The 12,197-nt window shown below is 37.8% G+C and overlaps 3 protein-coding genes and 1 pseudogene across 4 annotated transcripts; 2 read left to right on the forward strand and 2 right to left on the reverse strand.

Annotated features, from left to right (window-relative positions):
* Positions 1-108: 108 nt before the first annotated feature.
* On the reverse strand, positions 109-3,324 carry LOC125593356 (protein EMSY-LIKE 3-like). 2 transcript variants are annotated; one of them, XM_048769865.1, is made up of 10 exons: positions 3,048-3,324; positions 2,502-2,616; positions 2,113-2,318; positions 1,925-2,034; positions 1,636-1,843; positions 1,379-1,543; positions 1,212-1,280; positions 743-970; positions 591-659; positions 109-496 (listed from the first exon to the last, which is right to left on the reverse strand). In XM_048769865.1, the coding sequence occupies exons 2-10, from the start codon at positions 2,527-2,529 to the stop codon at positions 422-424; spliced, it is 1,158 nt and encodes a 385-aa protein (XP_048625822.1). In that variant the 5' UTR covers positions 2,530-2,616; positions 3,048-3,324; the 3' UTR covers positions 109-421. The 2 variants fall into 2 exon arrangements, with proteins under 2 accessions (XP_048625822.1, XP_048625825.1); XM_048769868.1 differs by lacking the exon at positions 1,212-1,280.
* Positions 3,325-3,523: 199 nt separating this feature from the next.
* LOC106454734 (protein adenylyltransferase SelO-like) lies at positions 3,524-6,935 on the forward strand. Its single transcript, XM_013896850.3, has 8 exons — positions 3,524-3,905; positions 4,166-4,275; positions 4,450-4,506; positions 4,587-4,886; positions 4,960-5,204; positions 5,783-6,089; positions 6,149-6,422; positions 6,507-6,935. Exons 1-8 carry the CDS (start codon positions 3,591-3,593, stop codon positions 6,762-6,764), a joined length of 1,866 nt encoding a protein of 621 aa, XP_013752304.2. The 5' UTR covers positions 3,524-3,590; the 3' UTR covers positions 6,765-6,935.
* A 225-nt stretch (positions 6,936-7,160) lies between these two features.
* Positions 7,161-8,856, forward strand: LOC106365499 (annotated as a pseudogene).
* A 203-nt stretch (positions 8,857-9,059) lies between these two features.
* Positions 9,060-10,347, reverse strand: LOC106379107 (probable WRKY transcription factor 75). Its single transcript, XM_013819122.3, has 2 exons — positions 9,987-10,347; positions 9,060-9,392 (listed from the first exon to the last, which is right to left on the reverse strand). The coding sequence occupies exons 1-2, from the start codon at positions 10,247-10,249 to the stop codon at positions 9,212-9,214; spliced, it is 444 nt and encodes a 147-aa protein (XP_013674576.2). The 5' UTR covers positions 10,250-10,347; the 3' UTR covers positions 9,060-9,211.
* Positions 10,348-12,197: the final 1,850 nt, after the last annotated feature.

The raw sequence follows: 12,197 nt of genomic DNA on the forward strand, positions 1-12,197 counted from the left end.
TCAAAGAGGAGCTCGAGTAACCGAAGAAGCCCCAAGTAAGAGAAGCTAAGCTAATTAAATCTCACCGCCGTGAAGAACGGACAGCTAACGTTTGGTGAATACACTGGCTTGAGCACATAACGTTTGCTACCTCTCATCCTTGTAACAATGAGTTTTACAAGTCTATGCAACATTCTACATTTATATGAAGTCTTGGTGAATTTTACAATGCTCAAGACCTAATTTGCAGATCCAGTTACTGGAGTTATGTGGCACACAGAGGTCACTACAAATCATCTTCCTAAACAAAATACAGTTTGCTTTTTATCCATACAAGTTCCCAAATCTCCCTCATCGATTCACATTGCCACCACCATCTACACCTTTTAGCCAGACTCCATCTGCGTTAGTAGTGAACCTGAGAAGATTATAAGGCTCTGACTCAAATATTACCGCTTTCTCCGTCTGATAATTCTTCAAGCTTTGCAATTGCATCCACAAGAGCTTGCTCATGATCCTAACATTTCCAAGTTAAAACAATAGTCAGCTTCTCTTTTCCTCATAGTCAAAGACCAAAACTCAACAACACATGCATGAACAATGGTTCTTACTCGTAGCACTCTCTTTGCTTTCTCTACCTCTGCTGGGTTGGGGTTAACTGATCCAAAAACTTTTTCTATCTGTAACAAATTTATATATAAAAATCAATACTCAAATCCAAAACTTTCGTTCTCTCATAATCCAAAACTTGGATGATTAATACCTCTTTTATTAGTGTATCAGTGTGGAGTATTTCGATATCACCTAAAGCTTTCTTCCCGATGCCATTCTGTGCCTTGTGTGGCTGTATCTTCATGTTTCCCCTACCTCTACCGCTAGGACCACCACGTGGCATGGCCTTTGTACTACTTCCACGGCCTTGCCCAGGATGTCCTCCTTTACGAGAAACCCCAGAATCCTCACCTTCCCATCTGATATCTCCCGGAGATATCTATGATATACACACAAAGAATAATCAGAATTCAAGAATGAGATTAGCACTAATAATACAATTATATCCTCCTGATGGCAATAAAGAAACTGAATTTAGCAGATCTTGATGTTCTCTGCGTCTAAATTATGAATCAAATGAAGCAATGAACAAGTAAAAACTAATCAATCTCTTATTACTGATAGTGTAATAACTGACAAGCCTTCTCATTGACGTGTATTGCTGTAATAATCTTTATTACCTCTTTAAGATTTACCCATTCCCAAGTTTCATTCGGAGTGCTAATGTCATACACTAAAGCATGCCGCCCCTTAATCAATGTTCAAAGAAAATAAAATAAAATATCAGAAAGTGGAGTTTTGGCACTAAAAACATTAAACATATATACAGGAATGAAAGATAAGATACCTCAATGGGGTCGTAGTTGGTAATAACGGCTTCATAGAAATTGTTGTCCTCAGGCCACTTTGTCCACACCTTCTTTCCAATCAACGGGTCGTATGATCCTGCTTCACCTGGTTCATTGGTCAATGCACCTCCCTGGGGCCTCCCAGCAATGCCTGTAGCTGGGAACTGCATTGGCTTATCATTTGTTAGTCAATTAAGAATTTGAGAACAAGAGTCATCTAACAATAATTAGAGAGTCACGGAGCATTGTGACATACTGTCTTTGGCTTCTTGGTCTTTGGACCTGGTGGAGGAGGGCCTCCCCTTCTTAGCGCAGAAGAAGACGGTTGCATCGATGGGTGCAGAGCAGGAGATGGAGGGCCCATTGATTGTGATGTCTTTTGCTTCTTACGTGATCCTGAAACAGCTGGACTCGGAGCATTATCATGAACCATCTGCGGAACACTGTTACCCTTTCTCCATTCCCTGACATGATTTTAAATTAAACATCATTAGCTCCAAAAATTTGCTGTCGATTAATTGAAGAAAAATATATTAAAAACAGACCTTATTCGCCTGATCATTTCATCAGCGTTAACCCTTGATAACAGCTCTCTGTGTTCCTCATCAGACACCCGGAGTTCTTTTCTGAGTTCAGTGATCAAACTTTCTTTCTCCTGAATAATTTTTTTATATAGATGGTTAAGTTACATAAGCATGGAGTTAGTAATGAAGAAGAGAAGTAGAATAAGTACCCAAGTGATAGCATCAGACTGGGCTTTGAACGCACGGAGTATTGAGCTATAGGCTTCTTGCTCGATGAGATGAATTTGAGTCTCCATGTCATTGTGCGCTCTTGATAAAGGAGCAGAGCTGAGAACTGAAGGTCTGCCGTTACCTGCAGGTCTCCCGCTTCTTTGATATCTATTTTGATGGGATGGAGGTAGGTCATCATCCGTACCTGAGTCCCAATAGAAAAACAACATATCACCCAAAACATAGTAGATAATAATAAACTAACTCTTCTAACCAATGGAACACAATTATAATAAATAGAAAATCACATTGCTGAGAACACAAACTAACACCAGCTTAGTTAAGAAACGGCTAGACAGAATATCCTTTAAAAGAAGACAAGACTCACCACTACTATCAGAAGGTCGGTAATCCATTTGTGGCCTTTCCCAATGATGCTTCACAGGGAACTTAAAGAATCAAAACGTGGTATGAGACGTGTCTAGTTGCAATCAAAGCACGACCTGCAAAACCAAGAGAGAGAGAGGAAACAAAAAACTGATGAAGAAGCCAAAACACTCTCTTCAACTTTAACACAACAAAAATTCACTTTTTCAGGTCAAAGCTGGGAATCATAAGTGAGAACAAAGAGTACTAACTTTCGTTGACAAAAGTCAACTACGAAACCTACACAAAAACTCAGTAGTAACACTCATAGAACAAACAAAGTCACAGTTCTTCAACTCTAGCTCAGTAGCCAAACATGAAGAGATTCCAACTTCAGAAACTTTGTTACAAGCAAAATCCTAATCATGAAAGGAATCAACTTTTAGCTAAATTTCTAAAAAAGTATCTCCAATTCAAAAACTACACTTTCCTAAACCCTAATTTCCACGGAACAAACCTCAAATTGAACAGATTAGAATGCATTAATGCAACATCAAAAAGCAAATACCTTTTTTCGTGGGTGCTCTTTATATCTACTCTCGGAAACTTCGCATCAACCAAAACTTTTCATAACTCTCGAAAGATCATAGTATTGATCGAAACATCACAAGATCGACTCAAGGAAGAAACTTTCCCACCGCCCAATTCAATTTCGGAAAACGTTAGATCTCCAGGAAGCTGATACTACGCCGCGGGAATTGAGAATCACTGAACAAACCGTGAACAATTTTCCGAGAAATCTATGAGCCGCGGACGTGAAACCGATCCCTAGTTTTTTCCCAGTTGATTTGGTTTGAGTTACGCAAAACGACGGCTAGATTTGTCGTTTTCTGGTTTCACTTCTATCTCTTTCGGTTCTGTCTTAAAACCCGGTTTGATAATAATTCTTATTGTAATTTCGGTTTTATTTACCAACGAAAAAGACAACAAACGACAATTGAACGGACATTGGTCTGAATCGGTTAAAACCAAGGAAGCCGGTTCGGTCCGAAATTAAATTGTAACAAAACTTGGATTTTAGAAAAATGTGAAGAGGGGAGGAGGAGGAGCGATGATGATGTTGCGTGTGTGTCCGTCGTCTCTCTTCAATCTCCGACCACTTCATCTCTCCACTTCCTCTACGGAATTCCCTTTTTGCCCCTCTATTCGCCGAGAATTACGATTAGTCCCTTCCCGATCTTCTTCTTCTTCGTTCCGTCGGATGGAATCTTCTCCGGCTTCGGAAACGGATTCCTTAGGGGAAGATATGCAGAATCAAACTGATGAAGGTGATAAGATCAAAAGGAAGCTCGAAGAGTTTAACTGGGACCACTCCTTTGTTAATGAGCTGCCTGGTGATCCGAGAAGCGATGTTATCTCGCGTAAGGTAATAACAACATTCTTGTGGTTGAGGTTAACTGAGAAAACTTTATTTGATTTCATTCTTTTGTCTAAGTTAATACTTGTTTTTATATGGTTTAAAACTGGAATCAAGTTGGTATTTTTATGTGTTAGTTGAGTGGATTGTTCTCTGCTTCTGTGTTGATATAGCTCATTGTTGTTATTTATTCTGCTCACTGTTGTTATGTATTATTCTAATTAACTTGGCCATCAGGATTTTTGATTTGTTTAATTGTAAGTGGGCAGGTATTTCATGCTTGCTATTCAAAAGTTTCCCCGTCAGTACAAGTAGATGATCCTCAGCTTGTAGCATGGTCTGATTCTGTTGCGGAGCTCTTGGATCTACATCCTAAAGAGTGAGTTCCATTCTTCACGTCTATTGTCAGACCAAAGTCTTGAGTTCATTTCCTCTAATAGTTATATCACTTTTTAAATCTTTAGTTATAAGGAGTGTTACAACATCATATTTAGTTATAAGGAGTGTGACTTTTGGTTTTAACTCTTGAGAATATTCTGTTGGGACTTTTCAGATTTGAAAGGCTTGATTTCCCTCTCCTACTCTCTGGTGCTAAACCTTTACCTGGAGCGTATGTAATCCTTACCCAAATCTGATTTTAGGTTCAACCTTCTTAATATCCAAAGTTTCTATAAGAGTCTTTGTCTACAGAATGCCTTATGCTCAATGCTACGGAGGCCACCAGTTTGGCAGGTGGGCTGGACAACTAGGCGACGGTCGCGCCATAACTCTCGGAGAAGTTCTGAACTCCAAAGGCGAAAGATGGGAGCTTCAGCTCAAAGGCGCTGGTAGAACTCCTTACAGCCGTTTTTCCGATGGCCTCGCAGTGCTTCGCAGTAGCATCAGGGAGTTCCTCTGCAGTGAAGCTATGCATTGTCTTGGAATCCCTACCACTCGCGCCCTTTGTCTTCTCACGACAGGTCAAGGTGTCATTCGCGACATGTTTTATGAGTAATGTCCCAAAAACCTTAACAAACATACATGCATGTCTAGGTGGTTTGACTAGCTCCTATCGTTTTGCCAGTGGCAATGCGAAGGAAGAACCTGGTGCTATCGTTTGCAGGGTTTCTCAGTCGTTTCTCCGGTTCGGTTCGTACCAAATACATGCTTCTAGAGGAGAAGAGGATCTTGAGATTGTTGGGAAGCTAGCAGACTATGCCATTAGACATCATTTCCCATGTATAGAGATGAGCATGAACAGAAGTGATAGCTTATCTTTCAAAACCGGTGATGATTCTGTTGTGGATCTAACATCAAACAAGTATGCAGGTAACTTTCCTAACGAAGTATTCATCAAAATGCTGCATGAACGCCATTCTAATACTGATGATACTAGGCATGGGCGTTCGGTGTCGGTTTGGTTGAATCGGATTTTCGGTATTATACTCATAAGTCCCATTCAGGCTTTACTTTTTTCGGATCGGATTCAGTTTGGATTTTTTCGGGTTCGTTTCGGATATAATCTTTTAAAAATTTTAAAATTGACCAAAAACTCAAAATATATAAATTATTCAACAAATCTAACTAAAACTAGTTAAACTACCTAAACTAATTATCTCTAAAATACTCTAGAATTTCTAAATTACTTTTAACATATTGAACTAATTCAGATTTTGGTTTGGTTTGGGTTGTACCCAACCCCGAAAGTATTTACTTTTAAGTCGCGTTCCGATATTTTTGTATAACGGTTTGGTCGGATTTTGGTTTTTGGGTTTGGTTAAGGCTCGGAAGTCTGTTTGGGGTAAAAGCGCTCATGCCTAGATGATATACTCTCGCTAATAGCCAATAGTTAGTTACATTAACGGTGAATATTGAACTAACTATTTTGCTTCTTTAACTTATATTAGCATGGGTTGTTGAAGTTGCGGAGCGTACAGCTACCTTATTTGCAAGATGGCAAGGTGTAGGATTCACACATGGTGTGCTCAACACTGACAACATGAGCATCTTGGGTCAAACCATTGACTACGGCCCGTTTGGGTTCTTAGATACTTTTGATCCAAGTTACACCCCAAACACAACTGACCTCCCTGGAAGAAGATACTGTTTTGCAAATCAGCCTGACATCGGCTTGTGGAACATTGCTCAATTTGCTGAGGCTCTGGCTGCTGCTCAGCTGATAAATGAAAAGGAGGCTAACTACGCCATGGAGAGGTAACTAAGTGCTATTCTTGGTTCTTTGCTAGGAGGTACTAAGTGGTTTGTGATGATAGGTACGGTGATAAGTTCATGGATGAGTATGAAGCCATAATGACAAAGAAACTTGGTCTTTCAAAGTACAACAAAGAGATGATTAGTAAACTTCTGAACAATATGGCTGTTGATAAAGTCGATTACACAAACTTCTTCCGGCTTCTTTCAAATGTAAAAGCAAACCCCAGCACATCTGATGATGAGTTATTAAACCCCTTGAAAGCTGCGCTTTTGGACATTGGAAAGGAAAGAAAGGAAGAATGGATCAGATGGGTGCGAGGGTATATACATGAGGTATCACATTGTTTATTCCCTGTATCTAGCTTTCTGGTTGATGCAACTTCCTTGTTTATGTGTGTGTGGATTTGAAAACTGTAGGTGAGTGGTGGTGACACATCATCAGATGAAGAAAGAAAAGCAAGAATGGATTCGGTGAACCCAAAGTACATTCTGAGGAACTATCTTTGCCAAAGCGCAATAGATGCAGCTGAGCAAGGAGATTTCTCAGAGGTCAACAACTTGTTACGTCTCATGAAACGGCCTTACGAGGAACAGCCAGGGATGGAGAAGTATGCTAGGTTGCCTCCAGCTTGGGCTTACAGGCCAGGCGTCTGCATGCTTTCTTGCTCCTCCTAGCTAGTTCTCCTTCTTACTACTTTCGTTGGGCCATTATAGAAAGTAAGAGGAAAACGTAAAAAAAAACACTCTTACACATGTATGGTTGTAACGCATTGAATTGACATGAAAACTTTGGTATAGCTTCACTATATTGTTTCTATACGTTGAATAGAGATTTGAGTACATGTAGATAGATCTCAATTGACAAAGCTCAGGAAAAGGAGTGACAGAGAACAAATAGCTTATTTTATATCACCGGTCTAAAAAATCGATTTGAATAGATTTAACCGAAACGATATTCTTAAAATCTTATTTAATAGATTTAAATCAATTTAAATTAGTATGATTTAAAAAATAATAATAATAATGTAGTACAAATCTAGAATTTATCTTTCTTTTTTTTGTTTTATATATCTAATTTTTGATAATCATCATCATAATTTTATAATTTAATACCAAGACTATAATATTTTACATAATATATAAAATAAATCAAGAATTCACTATGGCTTGGTCGCTAATTCTTTATAAATTGTCTAATTAGTGTCTATTGATTTCTAGAACATTGTTTTATATGCATGTGTATGGATGTATTTTTAATTTATTTAGTGTATCGGAAGTTTAATTACTTGCATGAGTTTAATAAAATAATAACCGTCAAGGGCCACGTCCTCTACATCATAATCGTGATGAAACCCCACTCTCTCCTACAAACACTCAAGAGTTCCATCTCTGAAGCTTCTGAGATACATACGAACAGAGAAACAAACCATGTTTGGTTTTCTGTTTGGATGGCGAAAGGCCTCAAAGTGCAAGAGAACGTTGAAGCAGCTTCAGCGTCGTCTAAACCTTCTCAAAAACAAGAAACACGTCATTTCTTCACACTTACGGCACGACATAGTCCAGTTACTCCGCATTGGTGAACGAGACCGTGCTCTTCGTCGGGCTCATGATCTCTTCCTTGATGAGAGTCTCTTGTCACTTTACCACTTGCTTCTCCAGTTCTCTGATGTCATCCTCCTCAACCTCTCTTACATTCGGAGGCATAGAGAAGTTTCTAATGGCGTCAACGAAGCGGTTTCGACGCTTATCTTTGCCTCTGCGAGGTGTGGCGACTTGCCTGAGCTACGGACCTTGAGGGCTCTTTTTGGGGAGAGGTATGGGAAACTCTTTGTCTCAACGGCTCTATATCTTCTGCCTGGTAATCGTGTCAACTCTCAGGTTTGTTCCATGTCTTCTTCCTCTCTTCTCTTCATTTGTAAGAGCCTTGCAAGTACTAAACATACTTGCATTGTAGATTATAGAGAAACTCTCAAGAATCTCAGTATCTGATGACGCCAAGTCCAAGTTGTTGGCTGAGATAGCAGCGGAGTTTAGCCTACAAGTTTTGGCACTCGAATACACTACTGAATCTCACAAAGAGGTGAGTCTTTGAATTTTCTATGCATCTTAATGTTGTGGGAGTTGAGAGTATATAATCTCGTACTTGCTTGGTGTGTGTGTGTGTGCGTGTGTGTGTGTGTGTGTGTCTGTAGGCTGAAAGCGAAGCAGAAGTGTGTAAGTTCACTCTCACAGACGCGGACTTAGAGGTAAAACAAGAAGAGAGTCTTAGTAAACCATCAAGGGAACAAATAAAAGTTTGTGATGACGAGGATTGCATAGAGGAGCAAGTGGTGGGAAAAGATCAGAGGATATTCAGATTCATAGAGTCTAAAGAAGAGACAAGAGCTAGAAAGAGGTCAAGGAGGAGATCAGCAAGAAGCAGTCCAATGCCCAAAGACGTGGAATGTTGGAGGTACTACAACATGGGAAATAGAAGGCGTCAAAAGAAAGAGAGTGGTCAGTGTTTCCATATAGTGTACAACGTGTTTACAATGCGGCCTGATCAAAAGGTAAAAGGAGAAGGAGAAAGAGGTTTAAAGGAAGCTAAGCATGTTCATCCTAAGCTTCCAGACTACGATCAGCTTGCTGCTCACTTCACTGCCCTTAGGAATCAACACCAACAACAAGTGCCTTGACCTTAACTCATTGTTCTTTGTTTTGCTCTCTTACAAACAAAAAGTATGATCATTCTTTTGGTAAGGTTGATGCAAATGATTTTACAATTTTTGATCTAATGCCAAGCTTATGACGTCTATTCATATTTTTACATCCAGTTCAACTCCGTGTTTCAAAAAGATTCGATATTAGACTAAAAAACTCTAAAACACACATTTTGACTTAATAAAATATTTAGAATATTGGTTAGAAATCAGTAAAAACCAAGATATATCAGTAAGTTGTTAGAGATAATGAAATATTTAGGCCTAAGTATTTTGTTTCTAAATGAATATTAATAAAATTTAGATGACTATTGTTTTTCTTTTAACATGCATACAATGTAATATTATACTTTTTATATAAGTATAATTTACAACACGAGCTCTCAGAATTATACGCTACAAAAGGTATAAAAGATTGAGAGGTTAATTAAAAGAAGAGTAGATTTGCATTTGGGTGAGGATATGCTCGAAATTTTCTGTAGATTTTTCGATGGCATGCGAGTGCACTCCTTCGTAGGTTGTGACTACAACTTCTTGGTCCGACGTTAATCTTTGCACTTGCTTCTTTACATTGCATCCTGCATATGTGCACCTATAGTAGCTCCTGCACATATATTTAAACCATTAGTATAGTAGAAGAAAACAAACACTTCAGTTCTCCTAATAGCGAACTGCTTTTGAGTCATTAACAGTCAGATTTGTTCCCAAATTCACTTTTAGATAAATCTTTCCTTTTAGGCACTGTTTATTTAGATAGACTAGAAAATAATGCATATAGAAGATATTCAATCTATATGCAGATTAGCTAATATGTTACATCAATCAAGATTCAAGAGTTGATGTGAATGATATGAAGATATATTCTTGAGTTATTCACAAGAGCAATAAATCATCAAAATATGTGTTCATAGATGTACATTTAATTGATTTTCCACCAAAAGACTTTTATCTTAATCATTGGTTTTGACATAAAGAAACATAGATCATTGATCTCGTTCTAGAACTAATCAAATTATATGTGCAAACTAGTTACAATCAGTCTAGACTCGATCTAAATGAAATATGTACCTTAATTTGAGGTTTGTTCAAGATTGGCTTAACCACATATGTACAGTGTAACTTTTCTTACTATGTCAAGAATATAAAGAAAAGGAGATGAATAAATAAGCTAATCATCAAGGGAAGAGTGAATATGAACCTAGGGAACGTGTTGTTCTTGACGGCCTTTTGACCATACTTTCTCCATCTATAACCATCATCAAGGATATCAACTTGGCTCCTTGTCTGAAACGCAAACCTTTGCTTCTTCCCCTTCTTTTTCACCTCCAAGCTTCGTGAAGAACCTTCTCTAACCTTCGAGGCCTCTTCTTCTCCTTGATGGAACTCCAATTTAGAATGGTTTTGATGCGATGTCAGGGACAAAAACGGAGCGTAGGACGATCCATTTTGATATCCCTCCATATTCCTAACTAATTGTGGAATCGACCTAAATTCCAAAAGAAGAGAATATTTTTTTGCCTTTGTATGTTTGTTCGGTATTATATAGATCTTGTGTGAAAACAAGCATATAAATAATACTATAATCTATATCTTATAGGAATTTTAAGGCAGACTGCCAAGTCAAAGACGAAGAGGCGGCCCGCTGTTAATTGTAAAACCAGAACTAGAAGGGGCAGTGTCGTAGACGACACGTAAGAATCAAGCTTTATACGAAATTAATAATGACACTATATTAACCCGTTAATCCATACTTTGTTACAAGATATACTTATACTCTGTTCATCTGATGACAGCTAGTTTATATATCTAACTAGTTATTGTAAAAGGAAGGATACGAATCAATTAGTATTCTGCTTTTTAGATTTTCTGAACTAGATGAAAAAACGGTCCATGCACGCGTGCACGTACGAACATAGTTTTGTTTTATGAAGAACATAGAATTTTTTACAAATGGACTGTGGAATGTCATTACGAACGAAGGATACCCGTCGATTTTATCTATAATGACGTCTTATTGGATCACGTTTTTTCTTTTCGCCGAACGTCATCTGGTTTTATGTTTTTCCTTTTTCGAACGTCATGTTACATTACATATTATTCGTATATATAATAATAATATATATTATCATAATTGCTTTGATCAAGCAAAGTCTACTATGTTTGAATCAAATATATATTTATAGAGAGAGAGAAAACTCGTTGATAATAATTGATGAACTGGCTCTTTTCCGAATTTTGAATACGAATTACTTTGTGGACCACCGAATTCTATTGACTAGTTACACGTGAAATAATCTGAATCGGTTCTCCGTTCCATGCTACAGATGATACCTCCGAATTCTATTGACTAGTTACACGTGAAATAATCTGAATCGGTTCTCCGTTCCATGCTACAGATGATACACAAAGGTTTTGATGTACATGGGAAGACATATAATATGATAGTTAGTTAATACCAGTTGTAAGGCGAATATATATCATTATTGCTTGGTTTGTTGCATAAATATCGTGGATGTGTATCAATGGAGATTAACGAATATAACTTGTGACGTGTATTGATTCGTTTTTCGTTTTCTTGGCAAGATGATGAAAAGTCAATATATCCATAGTTTGATTTTTACATCAGTAAATAGTAAATACGCGTATGTACGTTGATTGGTCAAACTTTAATTAAACTTGTAGAAGATAAGCAAAAGAATTTTACTTGGCGCAGACGTGGTTGATAATATCTTGGGTTCCTACTCCCTAATATCTTCCGAGGTTGAACATTTTCACAATTATTAATTAGTTTCAAATAGAAAAAAACAAAGTAGCTCACCATCCACTGTTGCTCGTCCATGCTTGTTTGACCAATTAAAGTGCGAAGGAAAAAAGAAAAAGAGGGACAATTATTAAGAAGGTAGATGATGTTTGAATATTATAAAGAAGAAAAGCTAAGAAAAATATTGCAAAACGCACGTTTTTTTTCTACAATGTTTACTATCCATTTCTTGATGCTACTCCATGCTTTCTTGACCCATTATGATTTGGGCCTAATTATATGGATCAAGGGATATTGGGTTTGAGAAGTAGAAGAAGAAAGTTTAGGCCTAGAGGAGCAAGGCATGGGGGTATCAAAGCGGTTGGTGAGAATAAAGAAAAGGAAGTGTACGGAGTGTGGAGGGATAGTGGTGTAGAAAGATGTTAAGGTTTGTACTGACAAAGAGCATATTCAAAATTGTTTAAAAGTACGGTATGGATTGGGAGCTACGTCGACTTAATTGCAGCCGACTAAAGGTTTGTTCTAAATTTTGGCTTAGATTCAGTTGCATTACTAAAAAGAGTAACATTACCAAAAAGTAAACTAGATTATGGTATCTCACTATATTAAGAAAAAAAAGAAGATTTTGGTTGACAAAAACTGAATCTT

Source organism: Brassica napus, chromosome A3 (genome assembly GCF_020379485.1).
Source record: "Brassica napus cultivar Da-Ae chromosome A3, Da-Ae, whole genome shotgun sequence".
Classification (NCBI taxonomy): domain Eukaryota; kingdom Viridiplantae; phylum Streptophyta; class Magnoliopsida; order Brassicales; family Brassicaceae; genus Brassica; species Brassica napus.

Bases quoted from the DNA above. Each gene is read 5' to 3' on its own strand.
- LOC125593356 (XM_048769865.1), bottom strand. From the start codon at position 2,529: ATGGATTACCGACCTTCTGATAGTAGTG. The intron at 2,035-2,112 runs GTACTTATTCTA...AAAATTATTCAG, and splicing joins AGTCTGATGCTATCACTTGG to GAGAAAGAAAGTTTGATCAC. The intron at 1,544-1,635 runs GTATGTCACAAT...AAGCCAATGCAG, and splicing joins AGACCAAGAAGCCAAAGACA to TTCCCAGCTACAGGCATTGC.
- LOC106454734 (XM_013896850.3), top strand. From the start codon at position 3,591: ATGATGATGTTGCGTGTGTGTCCGTCGTCTCTCTTCAATCTCCGACCA. The intron at 4,276-4,449 runs GTGAGTTCCATT...GGGACTTTTCAG, and splicing joins TTGGATCTACATCCTAAAGA to ATTTGAAAGGCTTGATTTCC. The intron at 6,090-6,148 runs GTAACTAAGTGC...TTGTGATGATAG, and splicing joins GCTAACTACGCCATGGAGAG to GTACGGTGATAAGTTCATGG.
- LOC106379107 (XM_013819122.3), bottom strand. From the start codon at position 10,249: ATGGAGGGATATCAAAATGGATCGTCCTACGCTCCGTTTTTGTCCCTG. The intron at 9,393-9,986 runs GTTCATATTCAC...ATATATGTGCAG, and splicing joins AAGAACAACACGTTCCCTAG to GAGCTACTATAGGTGCACAT.